This window comes from Argopecten irradians, unplaced genomic scaffold (genome assembly GCF_041381155.1).
Source record: "Argopecten irradians isolate NY unplaced genomic scaffold, Ai_NY scaffold_0976, whole genome shotgun sequence".
Lineage (NCBI taxonomy): Eukaryota > Metazoa > Mollusca > Bivalvia > Pectinida > Pectinidae > Argopecten > Argopecten irradians.
The window spans coordinates 1-21,430 of NW_027188443.1; the positions used below are offsets into that span (position 1 = coordinate 1).

General features: G+C 32.7%; 2 protein-coding genes across 2 annotated transcripts; both read right to left on the reverse strand.

Moving 5' to 3' along the window:
- Positions 1–2,593: 2,593 nt before the first annotated feature.
- Positions 2,594–11,154, reverse strand: LOC138313840 (basic phospholipase A2 caudoxin-like). Its single transcript, XM_069254108.1, has 5 exons — positions 11,045–11,154; positions 6,266–6,323; positions 5,667–5,808; positions 5,324–5,436; positions 2,594–4,585 (listed from the first exon to the last, which is right to left on the reverse strand). The coding sequence occupies exons 1-5, from the start codon at positions 11,048–11,050 to the stop codon at positions 4,443–4,445; spliced, it is 462 nt and encodes a 153-aa protein (XP_069110209.1). The 5' UTR covers positions 11,051–11,154; the 3' UTR covers positions 2,594–4,442.
- Positions 11,155–15,131: 3,977 nt separating this feature from the next.
- LOC138313841 (putative nuclease HARBI1) lies at positions 15,132–18,359 on the reverse strand. The gene is made up of 3 exons (XM_069254109.1): positions 18,264–18,359; positions 15,935–16,268; positions 15,132–15,253 (listed from the first exon to the last, which is right to left on the reverse strand). The coding sequence occupies exons 1-3, from the start codon at positions 18,357–18,359 to the stop codon at positions 15,132–15,134; spliced, it is 552 nt and encodes a 183-aa protein (XP_069110210.1).
- Between the last annotated feature and the right edge of the window lie 3,071 nt (positions 18,360–21,430).

Below are 21,430 nucleotides of genomic sequence, written 5' to 3' on the forward strand. Positions count from 1 at the left end.
CCTGTGTAGATTGTGGCAAAGTTGTTTCACGGTTGTATCTGGAAAAGCTGAGCTGAACTATAACGTTAATAGGGATTTTATCTTACCTTTTGTATAAAAGGCACAAAATTAAATATCACTGGGGCGTGAAAAATTTACCTTCGAGATATTTCTTAACACCAATAGCAGCAACACACGTTGTTTTCTTGGACAACCAAACCTACTTCTAATATTGAAGAGTTCGATTAGTAAGTACGAGTTACTTCCCTTTGATTAAAGTTTGTCAAGTGATTTTGATTTCCCTCCATTTCATCATCAAATTTTTATTTATTTGTTTTTATCATTATTTTATTTCTTCTTTATTCGTTGATTGCATCCAGTTTCATTTCATACCCGGTTCTCATTTTCATCCATTATGTAAATAGAAATTAGAGAAAATGAAATTAGTTTTTAAATATTAAAGATGCTCCACCACAGACAGATCATAAACGATACTCAACGCTTTAACAATAATTGGTGTTTTATCTTAGATATATGTGTCTAATTAACACAAAAATAATATAAAATAATTTATTTTGCTTTTGGTGCATGCACTATATCAGTACTTCATTCCATAAAGGACATAGTGCCACAGAATTTTTTCGGGATTAAATCAATTATTTTCAATATTTCTATCTTGAAGTAAAATTAGAAGCTCAACCTTTTCAGTGGTGGTAATGATGTAAAGTAAGTAATTTTTTGTTACCTAAGAAAAATACTTAAAATGGTCAGCTCCTGTTTTTGATAGAGAAAAATACTGTTCGTCAGCGATGGAGCATCTTTAAATTATTGCAAGAGAGTGGCAAGTAAATACATAGTAAATGAAAGAAAACCAGTGTCATCAAACCCAGACAAGAAGATTTATTTTGAATCAGTATAAAAATAATTTCATGAAGAAAACAACACCCCAATCATACCAAATGTTGAATAACATGTAAATATCAAATATGTAACTTGCAGCACTTTTGATGTAGTAAGAGATTCTTTATCCCATTAGAACATATCTAACACATGTTGAATGCTTAACCTTGAATATATGAATTGATTCAAAAATACAGATTAGTAAAAGCAAATTCAATTGATTTTTTCCCCCATATTTGAATCTCTTCAAAAAGTTAAGGTGTTAACTTTATTAAAACTGCAATCAACAAATTCATATTTTTCAATAAAACTTTTATACACATTTACCCGCATGTACATGTTTATTCATTAAAATCTCAGCAAAACAGTAACTTTTGAAAACAATACCTGGAAACTACATGTATAACATCTTAAATTCTAGAATTGTTAGCAAAGTACCACTTAATCTAAATAATATTCAAGAAATTGTTTTCAAGTTGACTAAAATTAGATACTTCAATGTCTGCAAAATTAAAGAAGAAAATAATAGTTACATTTTTTTTAACTCTGCTTTTTGTTAAGTTATAAGTTTTTGTTAAAAAACACACAAGTTAATATTTATGGGAGAAATTATGATTTTACATATTAACTACCTCCAATGGAATCATATGTGCAGCAGTTTAAATATGCGCAGGTATTGCCATAAACATACTTAACAACTTATGAACTTATATAAAAATATACATAAAACAATAACTTACAGTGAATTTCTTGATGAATGCAGGTAAGATTTTAATCTCCAAAATCTTGATAACATATAGTATTAAAGATATTTTAAAATGAAAATTTCTTAAAAAGCAGACAAAAGTGCACAATTTTTCAAGTGTAAAATGAGATTTCTAATACAACATCTACGGTATTGCTCATTGAATTAAAAAGAAAAGTCAATATTTGAAATCAAAATAAAACAAGTATTAACTACATACCAAAGTGAAATGGAGCGTGATTTGCAAACAGGTCAATTTCCTGAAACATGCATCTAAAATATATGTCAGTCAGAACTCATCGAAAAATGACTAAAATCTAAACTATGTTACCTGAACTTCTTACACAAATTGAAGATATTTTTTTAAACACATACCAGGATAGACAACACTTTTATATTGGTAAAAAAAATTTTTTTCATTAAATCAATTTCTTTCAATTTGATATGTTTAAAGTTGTATTTCATGTAATTTTCGCTGTAACGATATGTCGTTTTAACATTTGATATTTGAATATGGACATGTAACTTGATGATTTAGCTCCCCAAAACTATATCAGTCTATAAAAGAGCCGAAATCTAGGGATCTTGTATTCCTGGTTTTGAATAAAACGCCTTCAATCTCCGCCATATTCAGTACTTTCGGGTTTTATCGGAATCACATGACTGACGTCCATACGTCCTGCACGTGGTGATCCAGGTAACTAGCGTAAGCACACATGTGTTTGTTTACGTTTTCCATCTGACTAATATGAGCAAATCGTGCTGGTTTACCTCCACAGAGCAAGTATTTGAAAAATCTAATTCGCACATTGCCGTAATTCAATATTGTGTGTATCAAAAACTCTAATGTGCTAGCATTTGTAATGTGCGAGCATTAATTTCTTTGTAGATCCAGTCTGCTGAGGTCGACCTCGTGTTTTGTTTACTAAAAATTGTTGACATTTCTCTTGGTTTCATAGTTCAGCTAAAAATTGTTGACATTTCTCTTGGAAGAGTTCAGCATCTTTTGAGCCTATTTTTTACATGTACACGTTAAAAAGATTTTTTCACTTTTATAATTAAAATACTTCCAGTGCTGCAATTTCATAAAAAGTGGTAAAATTAGAAAGTTTAAACCTCGGACAGACAGAGAAAAAATGTGTACAGCAACTATACAGTTTTTACTATGACAAAAAGAGCGAATGTGATAGACCATACAACTTTAAACACAATGCGAAGCATTTAGAGAAAAAAATCTTGACAAGCAAAGATGGACTCAACGATGGTAAGATCCCAGTTTACACAAAAAATATGCAGGGAAAAACCTATTCTGATCATATACATACAGTGATAGGTAAATAACAATTCAAGACTGTGTATAGATTATTTCATACCTCATTGAGTTTCTGTTCATATCAATTAATCTCAAAACACATACATAATTATGTTTATAAAAAAATTATATATATAAACACAGATACACATGAATATATAGCTACAAATACAGGTCAAAAATGTAGACTGAACCAGAAAAGTGATAACATTTTGAAACCCATCATGATGAGCACTTGGGAATACTTGAGGCCATAGAGGTATTTTGATATGATATATTTTGATATATTTTCCCTTTAAAAACAAACTTATTTAAGGACAGATCTCTTCAATAAATGCATATCATTTTATAACAATTGTCCAACGTTAATTGAATCATAAAACTTACAACAAATTTCTTGAACTCTAAGAATTAAACATATCAAATGCATCTTAACACAAATTACAATATATTTGTATCAGTCATCAACAGTATCCATACTCACAGTAGTACAATTCAAAGATAATACATATGATAATTGAAGATTAAATGTTTTTTTGTTAAAATTTGAAAGCGGTATAAAAATATTTACTATATAATCTTTCAAAAAGATAACAATAAAACAACTTTGGCCACAAATGTTGAGGCTGATCACCTACACTCTACCCCTCAAATAATCCCTGATAAAATGGTGATGAGAATACTTAAAATTGAAATGAGGATAATTTAAAATAAATACCCAGTACACATAAAACATCAATTAAAGTAAGATTTATTCTAATCTTGTAAGTCTCCATTTTTATCCCAAAAATTCAAAACAAATTAATAATAAAAAAAAAATACACATAAATGTAATAAAATACATACCGGCTTCAAACATAAACCAGTAATAATGGTGTCAATATGGACCAAAAAGTGACAATTGTCTAGAACAGAAGTAGTACCCAAACCATGTTCTAGTGAGACTGGACAAATAACTAAACGTGCAATCTAGTACCGATGAAATGCGGAGGACCAAATAAATCTGATCTAGTACTAACAAAACATTGACAATAAACAACAATATTTCAAGTCCTCTCACAGATATGCAAAGTAAGATTTTCTGTTTATGTGTGGTGTGCTATATATTCCAAGTACTGTTACAATACATGTATACCTCCTTTTTTCACTACTCTGGGTATATAATTTCTTATCCATAAATATTGCCTGAAGAGATTCATAGCATTACCAACTAAAGTCCCTGTTTATGATAAATAAGATTCAGTAGAACCATGCCTTCTTTGTTCAGCATTTTACACAATATGTTTAACAAAACATTTGGAGACATTACTATGTGAACTAGTACATCAGAACTGTGACATCCGAGTAGTGCAGACGTCAAGAAATAAGTGATTAATCTAAGTTTGATTAAGTAACCATATAAAGATGTAGTTTGCTCAGTTGCAGTCTGGAGAAGTTTGTTATATTTGAGCACTGAGAAAGGGATGATATATTTTGGTGATTCCATTTTAGCTTGGTGAAGGTGATTTACAAAGGTGGAGCTTTTGTCTTGTAACAGGAGACTTGCTTCATATCCTTGTTTTTTTCATGGTACTGAGCATTAGCTACACATCGGGCCAAGTTAGCATCACACTCACAGGTCTTCTTGTAGCAAGGCTCCTTTCCACCATCTGACAATTGCAAAGTATAAATATGCAGTAAATAATCTAAAATGTCTAAGATAACATATATATATTCAATATTATACAAAATGAATGTTGTACAATGAGCTGTGGTGACCAGGTGGTAGAGTTGTCTGGCATTTACCAATATACCACTCCATCTCTCGTTCTATATTTAACTTTATTCATAAAAGTCAATTGTGGAGCAAGTTATACCAATTTATACAAATATATTTTGATGGCCAAGATATCAAGATCTTAGTATGCAAATGTTCATAGTGTGGGAGGAAACTGGAGTGCCTGGAGAAAACCGATGAACAGTTGACTCCTGACTTTTTCACTCTAATGTATGAAATGCAAGCCAAAATGATTAGGTGAATGACTTAATACCACACAACCTGATAACACTTGATGTCAGTTTCAGTATGTTGGATACTTTGACAGGTACGTGCTGACTTTGATGGGTTTTCTCCATTAACAAAACACTAAAAAAAATTCAACAGTAACCAGTACATGTACAAAATTATTGCTTTTTGTAAATTAAAACTTTAATTACCACTGCTGACCAAAACAATTCTTGGAATACTGCTTATTTTTTATTATGAACCTCACTCCATATTGTTTTATAATTTTACCACTACCTTATGATATTAAATTATATATGATGACTCTTCCAAAAGCATTTTCGCAACAAATCAATAACTTTTATTTTGATAGATAATTGAAGTAGCTGCAGTATGATCATACCTATACAATGTAAGACTCTGGTTGGATGGGCCTTAAACTCGTAAGTATAGTGTCTCCACTTCGGATAGCACTCAGCTACTACACCATAACAGTTGTCATGTATCATACAGCACCTAGATAAAATGATGACATATATAACATTATCACAACAAAGCAACTCACATTCGAATTATTATAAAGTTTGTATTTTGTCAATGTATGTGGCCTTTTGTGATTAGCCACTCTTTATTGAATGAAAGACCTTTACTTCCATTCATTCAGGGTCACATTACACCTGTGGAACGAACGCTGAGATGAAGGACTACTTATTTGTTGTTCAAATTAATGACCATGACCTTCTTACCTGTCCACATCATCTACAGGGGCACCACGACCTCCCCAGCCACAGTAACAACCATAGTTATTATATGCCAAACCACTTCTGTTACTCATCTCTTCCAGTAATTCCACAAGCTGAAGCAAGTCTCTCTTTTCCCGTGGAGCACCTGTTAATTAATCCAGTATGCTTATATAATTAGTATATGTATAAACCCATAGCCTATATGAATCAAAAGTTTTAACTCTGACTTTTTTATTACTTTTATAATATACTTTCTATTGGCAAGGACTAGTTTACTCCAAATATTCAATATAGAAAGCTGTAATGTAGTATTACTACCTGCCATTTCAAACTATTTGTAATGATATTGAATTGCATCAAATTGGTTTATAAGTATAATCACTGACTGTACTTGTGTATTGTTATTTCAAAAGTCAAAATTAGCAGAGTTGTGATAAAATCTCATGTATGTGGTATTCAGATGTATATGTGCATAAATTTATCAATTATCTTTTAGCTTTTTTTTTCTGCAGTCACATATTGCCAGATTTAATTTCTGATACTTACACTGATACCGATCTACATTAATTACATACACCCCAAAACAGTGACCCTATACTTACCCTCAACAGCACAGGTTAGGACCACCAAGATGGCAGCTATACACAACATCAATTTGTTCTACAAAAAGAATATGTATGAAATAAATCACACCTTTTCTTATAATTAATTGAAAAAAAAAAATCACTACAGGGGGTGGAGGCGCAACGACGGTAGTTCCTTCAGAAGGAACTACCGTGTCACACTTTTTCTTTTATATAATTAAAAAAAAGTTATTTATTTTTTTATCTGAATCCTCAGTTATACCAAATAATATATATCAGCTGAAACTTTGGTCATCATCAAAGGACAAAACGTTCAGGGGTCTACTGGATGTCATGTTCACATGTAGCTATATGTTTGCACTATTTTTCCCAACTTCGCTTGCCAAGGGTATTATTTAGTCCGATACTCTCCCTACAACCATTTGCTGATTTTGCTTCAAAACTGATGTTTTTGCATTCAAATTCTGTTTGGAGAAGATATCAGGTGACCTATGAAACACGGCTGGAGAAGATATCGTGACCTTACATTTGTATATTGAGGCAATGGCCTTAATTAACAACTTTTTTGCCGTATTCGCGCTTGCTCATAATCAATTATGAAATGTTTTAGGTCAGCTAAATGAACTTCAAGGATACGCTGCTCTCCAAACAGATAGGAAAGGAAATATCATGTGAGTGTTTTCTGTTTCATAAAGTTAAACAATTCAAAGACATATATGGCGATTTCATGACAAAATTGGACACTGAAGCACAAAAACTTCAGATGACCTGCAGACTTACTAATATACAATTTGACAAATGACTCACAAACATGTTAATCTTTCGTATTTTGAATCTGTTGCAAACAACATGCATATTTCAAAGGGCGCTGCCATTTCTTCAAACCTAGTCTGCTAAACCTACCTCTATCATTAGGCTTTTTTAATTAATTTTTTTTTGCCTAATATATAGTCAGCTCGTAGTACCTCTTAAAAATGTGAAATCGTAGGACAGATTTTGCCTATGCTTCGTCAAGGGCATATTTCTATTTTCTAATATATCATCCATGCAATGCCGGAAAACATACACATACCTATATATTGGGAAGTTGTATTTTTCCAGTTGATGACAGGTTTTCCTAATGATATAACTGTCCATAATTCTGATACTAAAAAGGTAAAGTCAACAATATTATAATAAATGTAACCCTGGTCAATACTAGCCGCAATATACCGCTCCGCTAGCTATAGGGAGAATTCTCTTGAGCTTGATCGGTTGAGGCAAGCGTCAGACTAGTAATCCAGAGGTCCTAAGTTTGATCGCTGGCAGATGCAGGTATTAAATTTATTGTAAATCCTGCACCCTGTTACATTAAGTTGAATGCAACAAAACCTATGATGAGTGATATGGATGATAAAGGCTTTATTGCCACATAGTGTTCAACATAAATTTTGTTTCCTTCGTCTTTATTCTTGCATTTTCTTTAAAGGCCCATAACCCCTTTGGGCCCGGCCAAAATCCTGCCCCTTAAAAAAAGATTCAATAACATCAGAAAAGGCTGTCCAGTGACCCAAAATAAGGTTACATAAAGATTTCTTGCCATGCAGAACTCTATGACAAACAGTGGAGAGTCAATTCGCTATCTATTTTTCCCATGCCCCTTTGGGCCCCCGTCCTGGCGCAGTGATAGTCAGATTTACCAAATAAACACGAAGTGTTGATCCCTTCCCCCAAGGATAATACTGGCCAAATTTGGTAACATTCCATGCAGAAAAACATTTTAAGTAGCGATTTTAAAACAATTTTCAGATTTGATGATAAATATTGGGCCCCGTAGTTAGTAACGGTCAGAAGTGTTAAATCTATACAAGTTTTAAGACCTTTCCCCAAGGATCGATTTGTTTTTGACATTCCATTCTGCATTAAAAGCCGTCTTTCGGAAAGGTTGTGGGCCTTTAAGTTTTTGTTATTGTAAATTTGTGTCTATGTTTAGTTTTAAGTGTGTCTTGATAAAGGGGCAAAACTGCCTTCAAAATTTGATGATATCTGACAATATTACACAATTTGGGTTACTTCAAATTAATTCACCTTTTCCCCATATAATTAATATTATATTTTATTTGAGGGTAATTACCGAACTTTCATCAGCACAATATACATAAAGCTAAACAATGTTTTAAAGCTTAAGATACTCTATCATATACTTTGACATTGTATCGCAAGGTGTGGATATAACATCAGTAATAGTTAATAGTAGCCCCTGAATTATTGAGAATTACCCAAAAATGTTATACCCAAATGCAAAATAATAGGGGAAAGTAGTCAAATTTCGGACACCTTAATTGTAAAACCTTTGTATGCTTGAAACCTATCCACATACCCCCATAACTGAGTATGAGCAGAAAGAGAATTTTCTTTTCTTTTTCATGCATTTATCAACTTGAAACTCGAACACAGATTTACTAAATTTGTGTTAAATTCAGGCCAAAGTATCAGCAATGTATAACTGTTTCGAATTTCAGACAGGGGTGTTCATAATTCGGACATAGGGTGTTCAAATTTCGGACATGCAATTAAAAACCAATTAAAATAAGTATGTTGATTTTCATAATAAAACATGCAACATATATTTGTTACATAATCATGAATTTCATGTGAGCAAATGTATATGCATTGAAAATAAAAAAGTTTTAGATTGAGTTTGTGTAGTTAATATTAATATATATATCTTTTTTAAACTTTCATCATATTATAACCCAGATTTTGGGCTCAATGTGTAAGTACCCTTAAAGGAATTTAGCTGATAAACATGTTCCACTTGTCTACTTGCACTTTTATTTCTAGGATATAACTGGTTACCCTAGTTACTACTTTTACATTTTTATTGATTTTATAACTAAGGAAAGCTCTGAATTACTAAAATCCATTCAGAACTTTACAAATGTTATGAAAATCGAACAATATTTAAGTATTTATTGATTATTTGGACTGTTCCAAATAAGGAAATTTTCATATTAGTAATGGGGTGTTCAAATTTCGGACACCAAACTTTATATATAACGTCATTGTAACCCAAATTGATACTGTACCCAAATTGATACACCTAATTGAAAAAATACCTAAAACATTTGTGTTGTTAAATTTTACCTCATTTCTCAGTGGTGATTTACCAAAGATGCATCATTTATTGATAATTACTGCTTCGTTTTATGTAACTATTTCTGTTATTTTCTCTGAAAGATAACTTTGAAATTGATAACTCTGTCTGAAACGTGTTAATCCCTAGAAATGTGGCCGTGCGAGCGCAATTACTATTTGTACTATAATCGTGTTTTTTTCAAAGCGTAAGGCCTCCTCAAAGAAAATATTCTTAAATTATGAAATTTAAGATATAAACACTAAACAGAAATAGAAAAAAATATAGTTGCCACACATTATTTTTTTATTTAGTCACGTTAGTTCAAATTGCTCTTTTATATATCGTTATTTTCTCCTTCTTAAATTTTTACTAAAACTGTTACTAGATTCAATTATTTTGTAACTTGATTGATTCAGAATTATGTTTGTAGTTTTTTTTACATGATAATTTTTTTACAATCATTAAAAATAATTGATAGTGTCCTTTGACATATACACCACATGTGGAACTATATAAGCTTAGGTGAATGCCACAGAAAACTGATTTTATAAATCATTGAAATATCACACAAGTCAATTATGTGGTGTTACGGGGAACACAAATTAGCACAGGTACCGTTTGTGAAAACACTTGTACAATTTTTAAAGTAAAAATGTATAACTGTATTCAGTATAACTTGTTATAATAAACGCAAATACGTCCCCTTTATAAAGTAAAATAATCAAAAATCTATATACATTGATTTTTCTTAATTAGTATACATTTTTTCTTGCTGGGTATCAATTTGGGTACACATCATGTGACAAAACTAGAAATTTCGAGACATGATATAAATCATTCTAACAATAAAAATAAGCACTGTAATAAAGAAAAACAAAGCATCAAAATAAAGTTTGTATGCTCTTTTTGAAAACAAAACAGAAAAAAAGTGAAAAGCATACCAAAACAACAAATGTCATATAAGAGAAATATACGTGTATTGGTATCAATTTGGGTACAGTGACGTTAGGTATAGTGATGGTTAAATCCCACTGTATTGTTTATTTTTTACTCAAAATACAAAAAAAAGGATATGTTTTTAACAAAAAAAATAAAAAGTTTAATGAACACACTGAATAAGACATGTTTGACATGGAGTTCAATATTGCGTCATTTGACAAGTTCATTTTTGTATATTAAATCGCAGAAAAGGTCGCAGTCACATATTCACATTCAAACTTACAATACAAAATATAATGCTCACATATCTGTTCTTCAATCTTGTTAATTTCCAATTTGAAAGTAAAGCATAGGTCAGTTACAATGACTTTTTATTAAATATCTGGACTATTTTATGAGTTTTTAAGTATTTTTTAATTACTGTCCGAAATTTGAATCCGTCCGAAATTTGACTACTTTCCCCTAGCTGGCGAATTTTCTTATACAAATGATCGTACTTTAACGTCACAAAACATCCACCAACACAATCAGGTGAACTAAGACCTTATAAATATATTTACTTACTGGATATCTACCGAACGGCTAAACAAACATGAAAGAATTTATATGGTCTGATGGTTTTAAAATAAATGTCGTGACAAGGGCATCGAAAATTATGACATTGACGACCGACTAGATTGGTGTGTCCTAGCTACTGAATATCTTACATTTTAAAACTCACAATTCAAAATAATTGTTACCTTCATTTTCGTTCCAGTTGGTCTGCGCAATATTCTAAGTCAAGATTGAGTCTTTTTAATCCCCAGAAGTAGCATTCGAACTTTCAAACCGGATGTTCACAGTTTATTATAAACATGAAACGTTTACGCTGTTCGATTAGTCCAATCACTGTTGATCATTCAGGTTAGTTTTGTACACAGGACTGTTTTCGTTGGTTAATTTGTAATTTCAAGTATAAATCCTGACGGACCTGCAGTTTTTGATACAGGCCTGCGAGGGTTTTGTCAAGGCTCGTCTGAAAACAATATAAAATCACCAGGTTCGTCATTAATTTTAAAATAAACGAACAACTAGGTCCCAACCAGTCCAAAACCGTAAATAATCGAAAACGGCACTGGTTTTGGAAAAATAAAATATCCTACCCCTATTATATTATACGTATTCTTGGTTTTCTTATGTTTCTAATATCATAAAGGAAAAAATAAGATTTCTTATAACTATGAAAATGCCAATCCTAGTAGGACGTTTAAACGTAATCTTGGTATATTTCAAAGCCATTTTTACAACTGAGATAAATAATTCAGATAGAATAACAGTAGAACTTTTTTTAAACAAAACTATAAGGAAGAAACATATCTTTCTATGAAGGGTTTTGAATTAAGAAAATTGCTCGCAAAACTGCGAATTAGCAACCACAGTTTAGAAACCGAGGCGGGTAGGGATAAAAAAAAGATTCCCCAGTTGCACTGCGGTTATGCAAATTTTGTCAAAAGAAATTGAGGGTGAAACCCACCTCATTTTTAAGTGTTCCGTTAACTCAGTAGTGAGAAAATTGTCTTTAATAGTCATAAAGATGTAATTAACCGCCATTTTAACAGATTTTTGAAAATTTGATACGACTCTTGTTGTCTAATGTTCTAAAACTTCTGCAGGATTTAGGCCTCTTTGTTAAAAAGTCATTTGAACTGAGGAAAAGCTGGCTTGATTTATATGTTTAAGTTGTTGTTTTGATCTACTGAGTGTTATGTACATGTATGTTTTGCTATCGATAGATCCCCTTTTGTATGGATGTAAGGAAGCAATAAAGTTGGATTGAATTGAATTGAAATTGAATTCTGGCTGTCCCTTGGACGAAGCATTCGGCTCCTTTTTATAGTGTTCAGACAAAAAAAAAAAAAAACAGGACCGAAAGAATCCGGAAGGTTTGCTCGTTTTTAGTATAGTCGATCGAGGGGGATGCCGTAACGTTGTCCGGTGACTTCGAGGCTCATGCGTACATGATATATTAAATCCGTTTCATAGATTTAGTGCAGTTGAATACGGAAGCGTATTAGGCTCATATACGAAAATATTTTTCAGGATGACGAAAATGTTTTATTTGGCTGCCCAAAAAAAAAATATTTTCGTACATGAGCCTAATACGCTTACCGTAAATACGCTTCCGTAGTTGAACACTTGAAGCTGATCAACATTATCATAAGTTACATCATACATGTAGCTAACCATAGGTCTATCGAACAGCTTGTACATTATGACAAAACCTGCCAAAAATTGTACGTTTCAGGGTAAAAAGTTATGATTTTTTTTTCAGCAAACAACCAAACCATTATATTTTGATAGGAAATGATCTCAGATATTGTAATATGTGACGGCGACTGACAACATGGGCCCAGATGAGGAAAAATCACATCTTCATCTTGTCTCATTTTTATTTACTTAATAGTGTGTAGATCACGTTTATAAAATATTAAAGTCGCAGGACGAAGCATTTCAGAGATGTGCGACTTTAAATGAGGCAACATGTTCATTCTTTAAAGATGCTCCACCGCTGACAAATGGTATTTTTCACTATCAAAAAAACAGGAGCAGACGATTTGGTATTTTTCTTCAGTTACACAAAAGTTACTTAACTTTTACAATACCATTACCAACATTGAAAAATTTGAGCTTCTAATTTTACTTCAAGTTTAAAAATATGAAAAAATAATTAATTGCATCCCGAAAAAATTCCACAGCACTATATCCTATATGGAATGATGTACTGATGCGCATGCACCAACGGCAAAAATAAATTATTTTATATTATTTTTTGTGTTAATTAGACATATATAAAACACGATAATAACACCAATTATTGTTAAAATAATGAATAACATTTATGCTCCGTCGGCGGTGGAGCATCTTTAATAATTAATTTTCTCTTTGTTACTGGCTTTCTGATTGGCCTATTCATTTTTTTCATTCCACGATGAAAAAAAGTCCGAGAATGGCGCGGAAATCCCGACGTTATCGTGACGTCACAATAGAAACATTGACGTTGCGTATTGTTTTGGAAAAAAATAATCCCTGGAAAAAAATAAATGGAATCGTACGTGTAAACGTATTTCATTTTAATAACTAGCCTGGAAAATTAATTATAAGCATTGAAGTCGCTATTTTTTTAATTTCATCGAGTTATGACATAAATTTTGTTTGCAAACTTTACGCGGATTCACACAGTTTGCAAACAAAATTTCTTTCATACCCCGATGAAATTTAAAAAAATAGTGACTTCAATGCTTACATAATTTATTTTCTCTTTGTTACAGGCTTTCTGATTGGTCCATTCATTTTTCTCATTCCACGATGAAAAAAAAAACTAGACTGTTTCCCGCCTCAGTTACCTCCCTTGCGTACGCTTCACTGAGGACCCTAGTGAGCGGAGCGCAGCCTGGCGGAGAGTAGAGAACTAAGGGAAAGGGAACCAGTCTAAAAAAAAAACCGAGAATGGCGCGGAATTTCCGACGTTATCGTGACGTCACAATAGAAACATTGAAGTTGCGTATTGATTTGGAAAAAAAATAATCCCTTGGAAAAAATAAATTGAATCGTACGTGTAAACGTATTTCATTTTATAATGTAGCCTGGAAAATTAATTTTAAGTATTGAAGTCACTATTTTTTTAATTTCATCGGTGTATGAAATAAATTGTGTTTGCAAACTTTTGTGAGAATACAGTTTGCAAAAAAATTTCTTTTATACCCCGATGAAATTAAAAAATAGTGTGACTTCATGCTTAAATAATTATTTTCTTTGTTACAGGCTTTCTGATTGGTCCATTCATTTTTTTTTCATTCCATGATGAAAAAAAAAACCGAGAATGGCGCGGAATTCCGAATTAATTTTAAGTATTGAAGTCACTATTTTTTTTAATTTCATCGGGGTATGAAATAAATTGTGTTTGCAAACTTTTGTGAGATACGCGGATTCACACAGTTTGCAAACAAAATTTCTAGCGACGTCAAATCATCACGTCATGATCATTGACGTCATGTCACAAGCCTGCCAATGATATTATACAAAAACATATACATATGACTATAGATATAGAGCTTTCGACTGGAATTTAATACTTGTAATTTATTAACAAAGTTTAGCTTTAGCTCGATCAGTGTTACATGTGCATTATGTAACTACATCAATTGATCTGTGACACGTACATGTAATAATCTAGTTCTACGATTTGACGGAGTGACACACTGCGTGTTGTGTGTAACAAAAATATCCTTGTGTACTTAAGTTTCGTGGTTTGAAACGTTCCAATGTTTTCCTGTGTAGATATATTTATAGTTCTCCAATGATACCATTCATACATCAAATATGATAATTTGTTTTTATATTCATGGTTCCACAGCAACTGCCAAAAGAACAACTTCACGAGGAAAATTTCATGCAATGATATTAATTTGTCTATGTTCGTATTCAAAATTTCACGAAAACCGAAGATCTGTGCATTTAATAAGGGGAATAACTTATTTTACAAACTTTAATAATGATTGGAACATAGAAAATACTGCTTGTTTCTACATAAATAAAAACTGTTTAGAGGCTTAATTGTATTTTGAATTCATATTTATACATGTATGATAATATGATAAACTAGTATATCACGTCATATATTGTAAAGGATTGGTTTATTTTTGTTTTACGTCCTATAAACAACCAGGTTAATTTAATGATGTGGCAGGTTTTGGTGGCTGAAAACCGGAGTTTCCGCAGAAAAACATCGACCTACGGCCAGTATCTTGCAACTGCCCTACGTGAGATTCGCGACACAGACGTAGAGGGCTAGTGGTAGAACGTTATAGTATACCCACTCCGCCACTCCGCGACCCCAAAGTTACGGTTAAAGGAATGGTTTAAGAAAACTTTACTGTCAAACTTGTAGACAACTATATTGGTAAATTTCCCTGCAAAACAACGTTGATCGATCTGATTACGTTATTATTCATATTATTATAAAACCCGTATATTACAGAAAAAGGAAAACTCGGAAAGCATGTTAATTCCACGAGATAGGCCTATACAAGATTATCTGTAAAATTGACGGATCGACAGCTATTAATGAATCAAATCGCCTTGGTAATGCACGTGGCTTTATATTTTGCATAGTGTACATACAACAGCACTTAAGCTGAAATATGTAAAGTTGATCATAGCTGTTTTGATAAGATATCACATATAAAATCCTTTTGAGATACATGTAATTTTATAGGCAAATGGCTACTATAATGAAAGATATTAAGTTTAGTATTCCAAACATTTTGGAATTTCTTCAATGAAAACTTCATAATGAGCATTTGGTTTTAAATCTATATTAACAAATCGGTAGATTAATAGCGAAAATTGGATGCATGCGTGCCTTGTGTTTCCAATAACTTATCGATGGACAAAGGGAGCTTACTCGAGTAATAAAAAGTTCTGCAGATATGTATTTTAAAATTTGAAGTGTGCGTGTATACATCTGTAGATAACAAGAAGGAATATGTTTCTTTTTCCTCTATGCTGATATTTTACTGATTTAATGGGTTCATAGACATTTGAAAAATAATGATTTTATCGAAATATGATCACCATGTTTCATTAATTACCTTCATCGTCACATATTGCCTGGACGTTTATAGAATGGTATCCTTTGCGATTGACGAATGAGGGTTCGTCCTCAGATGGGGCCTGTATACGTATCTGTGTTCCGTCAATGCAGCCAATCACACCGGGAAATCCACCTTGCTGGTAAAAAGCAGAACGAATCTTTTCTTTCTTTGCCCTAGTTGTTGGCCATTTGATAAAAACAGATTCCAACGATGCCAGTGCATTCGACACGTCCCGGACAACCCTCGATACTGTAGATTTGTCTGCACAAATCGCATCTCCAAGCACTTGCTGGAAAGATCCACTTGCATAAAAGCGTAGAGCTATCAAAACCTGAATCGTCAAAATATTTCCGTATTGCAAGTAATATGTTTTTACTTTCCATAATATGCACATACAGTGTGTACATGTATACATGTATGTATAATCGTAAGATAATGCGGACTATGAATGGAAATGTGCGCATATACATTTAAACGGTTTCTGGTTAAAAGTTTTAGAAACTTAGTAATACACATAGGACATTTTATAGTGAAACGAAGCGTAATATCTGTTTGTGTAACATATTCTGTTGGAGATGAAGATAATACAAGACAGAATTTTCGTTAATACGCACAAAGTGTAATTTTATTTAACCATGTATTCGATAATCTATATACAGTGCCGTGCCAAAAGTATTCGGTCACAATGGCGGCGTGTTAACGTCGTGTCAATAACATCGCTGAAAATGGCCTTGGCATTCATTGTAAACGTCACTGATGATGACGTGCGTCATTTTTAGGTTTGCGTATGACGTCATGTTACGTCACACAATTTTTTGTTGTCGTCTGCTTTCTGTTTTTCCCGTGGACGTGTATTGCCAAGATGGGCCGAAAAGGAAAAGAACTATCAATGGGCGTTAAATAAAAATATGATCGTAGGGATGTTTAGGAGTGGATATTCACGACGAAAGATAGGTATGATGTTAAAAATACCCAAGTCCACAGTTATTGACATTGTTAACAAATTTTGTACATGTGGTTCAGTGGAAAACAGGCCGAGAAGCGGACGACCAAAGTTAGTGAATTTGCGGGATTATCGTTCTTTGGAGAGGATTGTTAAAAACAATAGGAGGGATTCCCTTACTGATGTTACCATTAAATACAATGAGCAAAGTAATGTTTCGACTTCTAAAAGAACACTTCAGCGACATCTGAGCCAACATGGGTATACCAGGTGTGTTTCTAGGAAGAAACTTGTCGTGAAGCAGAGTAACCGAACTAAAAGACTTGCTTGGTGTAGAGAAAAGCGGAGATGAATGACAATATATAATTGGAAGCGAGTTATTTTTCTCGGATGAAAGCAAAATAGTTTATTGGACAGGACCACAGAGTTTTTATATGGAGAAAGCGGGGTGAAGGATGGCGACCGGATCTTGTGCAGCCGCGTAAATACCCAAAACAAACTCGAGGTTAATGATTTGGGGGTGCATTTTGTTGGAACGGTGTGGGGGACATTAGCTCGAGTGGAAGGAAATATTAATGCTGCAAAATTTCAGGAGGTTTTGGAGGAAAATCTTTGGCCAGTTCTTGCCAGACATTTTCCTACTGGTGGCTATTTTTTCCAAGACGACAATGCCCCAGTTCACCGTGCGAGGTCCACCCAAGACTACATCGCCCAGAACGGAATTAATGGAATGAGTTGGCCCGCTCAATCACCAGATTTAAACATAATTTGAAAATCTTTGGTTATTAATAAAAGAAGAAAACTTCAGTCTCGAGTAGCAGCTGTGAAATCGGCAAATGACTTTGGTTCTCTTCTCCGAGATTCAGAGGAATTTGGACGGAGATCACACCTTGCTACATTCAAAGCTTGTACAACACGATCCCTAAAAACGAATTTTAAACGTAATCAGATTGAAAGGACATCTTACAAAATACTGAAGGTAAGTGTGTAATACCCGTTGCAATCGACTGTTAGTATATACAGTAAAAGTAATTTGAATTCGTTTCGTTTTAAAACCGTCATATTAAACACGAGCCGCCAGTATTTTTATTTTGTGACCGAATACTTTTGGCATGGTACTGTATAATGTATTAGCCATGAATTTTTAGTTGGCGGTAAAAGTACAAAACATTACACATCCAATGTGTTTTTCTTCAAACATATCGATTACTGTATTGCGAGTATTCTGGAAGTTAGTTGCGTGTATCCTAGGCCAAGATTATTATTTTTTTACCTGCATTTCAACAGAGAGAGCGTTGCTCCTTTTGGTTGGTCTCTCTACACGTTTTCCCTTATCAAGTCTGCGATGTACACAATATTTTCTCTGCTAAACCGGTATCTTGCCCGAATTTGACTGTCGTTAAGTGAATCCAGCTCTCCGAAATCTCGATGGACTCGCTGAATGCGCTGTTTTCCAAGAACGTCAAACATGACATTCATCGCGGCCATTGCATCAGTTGTATAATGAAGGTTTAATGATGCTACCTACCATCATTAAATACTGACGACTTAATAAAGGTTTAATGAAGCTTTAATCATTCATTAACGTTAATGAACGTTTGAGCAACGTCATAAATTTCGTAATGACGTCATTATATTTAATGACGGTTTAATGAAGATTTAATCCATCATTAACTTTTAATGAACGTTCGAGCAACCGGCCCCTGATCTTTAAACGTTAATTAAAGGGACAATTCAGTCTAAGAGAACATTAAAATTTGTACATATATTAGAAAAAATCCAGTTCTAATGGAAATTAGATCAGTCGGTTTTACTGTGATATGCCAGAAAAGCCCATGGTGGTGAAATGCGTGTGAAATGTGCAAACTCGCTCGCTGTCCGCCATTCTAATTGTGGTCAAACATCTTGTATGCCGAACCCTGTCCCTTGCTCGTAGAGTAATGCTACTTTTGTCTAGAATTGCTCGAATCGCTCTGACAGTAGAGTGTTTACCTTATTAGGTGAATTATCTTGCCTAAAAATCATTTTATCACCTCAAACGTGGCTATGTAGTTCATTTGCTTAACGTGCGTGACTTTGGCTTGGATATGGGTACAGCGTACATCTTGTATCTGCTTAATCGTGTTGATCAACGATTTGTAATTACATTGATATCCATTAAAATACTTAACATTGACGTGGAATTTGTCAATAATTTATGTCATATGTTTCATAAGAAATGTAGAACAATACATTTATGCCATATTTTGCTTCTTGGTTATGTAAAAGAATTTGCCAGTATTAGCCTGAGTGAATTGTCCCTTTAAGAATAATTAACATTAGATCTAGATAGCTCTGTTCACTCATTCTTCGCCGCTTTAGTCCACTTAGCCTGTTAGGTCACCCTAGGTGAAAGCCAGCCTAAAGCCAAATGTACAATTTACAGTTATTATTAATAAATGACATTAACTAATTTGCAAATTATTAGCAACGACCAGAATGTAAAACATGAAATGTTTACAATATATGAATCCACCATGATTTATACGAAATTATCATAGTCATATAAACATTTGATACTAAAAAAGAATAATTATAAAATCGCTTTAACCACGTTACGTCACATTACGTCAGTCTTATTTTGTTACACTATACATTCGCACTGTGTCGATCATAATCACACCTGTGGGGCTCAAAGATATATATAAAAAATAGATATCTATACCTAGCCTTCATTTGCTATTTAGTGATCTAACAAGATCTTTATATCCTCGTAAGTTAAGCGATATAACGCGTTAATATCGCATAATAATTCGCGAAATAAATTATTGTTACTACTTTAATAACTCCAACCGACTTTCGTAGATCAGAAACTGTCCGGTGACCTCATAGTCATAATTTATAAATACATGTTCTATTTTCGTTGAGGTTGGACATACACATTTCAAATAATAGTTTACATTTTAAGAACGTTAAACAATATACATTTTGTCTTTTGATTTTTTCTAGATGTGTATTTGTGAAGCTAAACATCGATGCCTAGATAAATATGTAACGTTTAGTTTGACCGCCTTTACATTTCTCCATTTATTTGCTTCATAATATCGTAACAAATTGATGAAAATGTACAAAAATTAATCTAGGCCATCGAAGATCGAGTCATTGGGAAAATGTTTGTTCAACGATTCAACGATTTTATTTTACACCCAGACACATTATAATATGTAACACGAGGGATAAAACAAATACAAATGTATAGACATGACAGGATGGACAAGAATATGTACATAACATAAGACATTATTATATTTTATAGCAATTACTCTCAACATTTTTACATTTCACATGTACGAAACACAAAGTATAAATATTTCATTCATGGTGCAATAAGAAAAAAAACCTAATAAAAAATGTAGAATATTTTGATTTCATAGTAGCATCATTATTACGATAATAGTAGAGGATTAAGTTTTTTAAGAAAAAGGGAGAGTCCATTTAGGACACTCTTATTACAAACTAATATTAAACCTTTCATCTTATTATCATCTGGGTTAATTCGGAAGTAGTTTGGAATATACTTTCTTTGCAAATTTTGGACAACCACATTATTACAAACAAACAAATAATGAAACTCATTTCCAACATGTTCCAAGCACATATTACAAAGTCTATCTTCTTAAGGAATATTTTGCCATCTGCCTGTTTCAATGGGAAACTTTAAGTTACAGGAACGTATTTTGGTTATTTGCAATCTGTTATTTTCGGACAATATTGTCAAATACTTCTCAAATTTAAATTCAGTTTTAAAAAATCAAATAGAATTGTCCTCTCGATGAGTTGTGGGCATCAGAAAACCAGTTTTTGGATAAACTGGTCTTGGAGCCTTTGTTTTAAACAGTGTTTGAAAAACATCTTAGGCATGATAATTTTATTATCAAATATATATGAAAAACCAGTTTCATCAAATATACTCTTAATTTTTGTTAATCCACTTGAAGGAATGAGTTCCATTTTCTTGTAGACAAAGAGCTAACTTCATTAAAATACTACTTAATTTTTCATCATTACTTAACAATTTATTCCAAAAACGAGCCATTCGAAGTTTGATATTTAATTTCCAATGGAAACCGACCAAGTTTTCCATATACCATGAAATTAGGGAGTACTAGATCTCACTCTCAATATCCTTTCACAAAATTTCAAATGCACTTGTTCTAGTTTCTTTAAGTTTTCAAACCCCCAGACTTCCCGAGCCGTACAGGAGAATTGGCTCAACTACCGAATCAAAAAAATCTTTAATTGTAAGTCAATTGGAATAGCCTGGTTACGAATTTTTTTATATAATGCAAAAAGGGATTTTTGCGCTTGATCCATAAGTCGAAATTTTGCTTTTAAAAAGCTTCCATTGTAATTAAATATTACACCAAGATATAAAATTATCCACAATTTCAAGTGTTGCATCTCGCAAATAAAACTCAAGATTTTGTGTTGACTTCCGCTTACAGAAAATCATAACTTTAGTTTTGTCGACATTTACCTTCAGTTTCCAAATATCACAATAATGTTGGAAA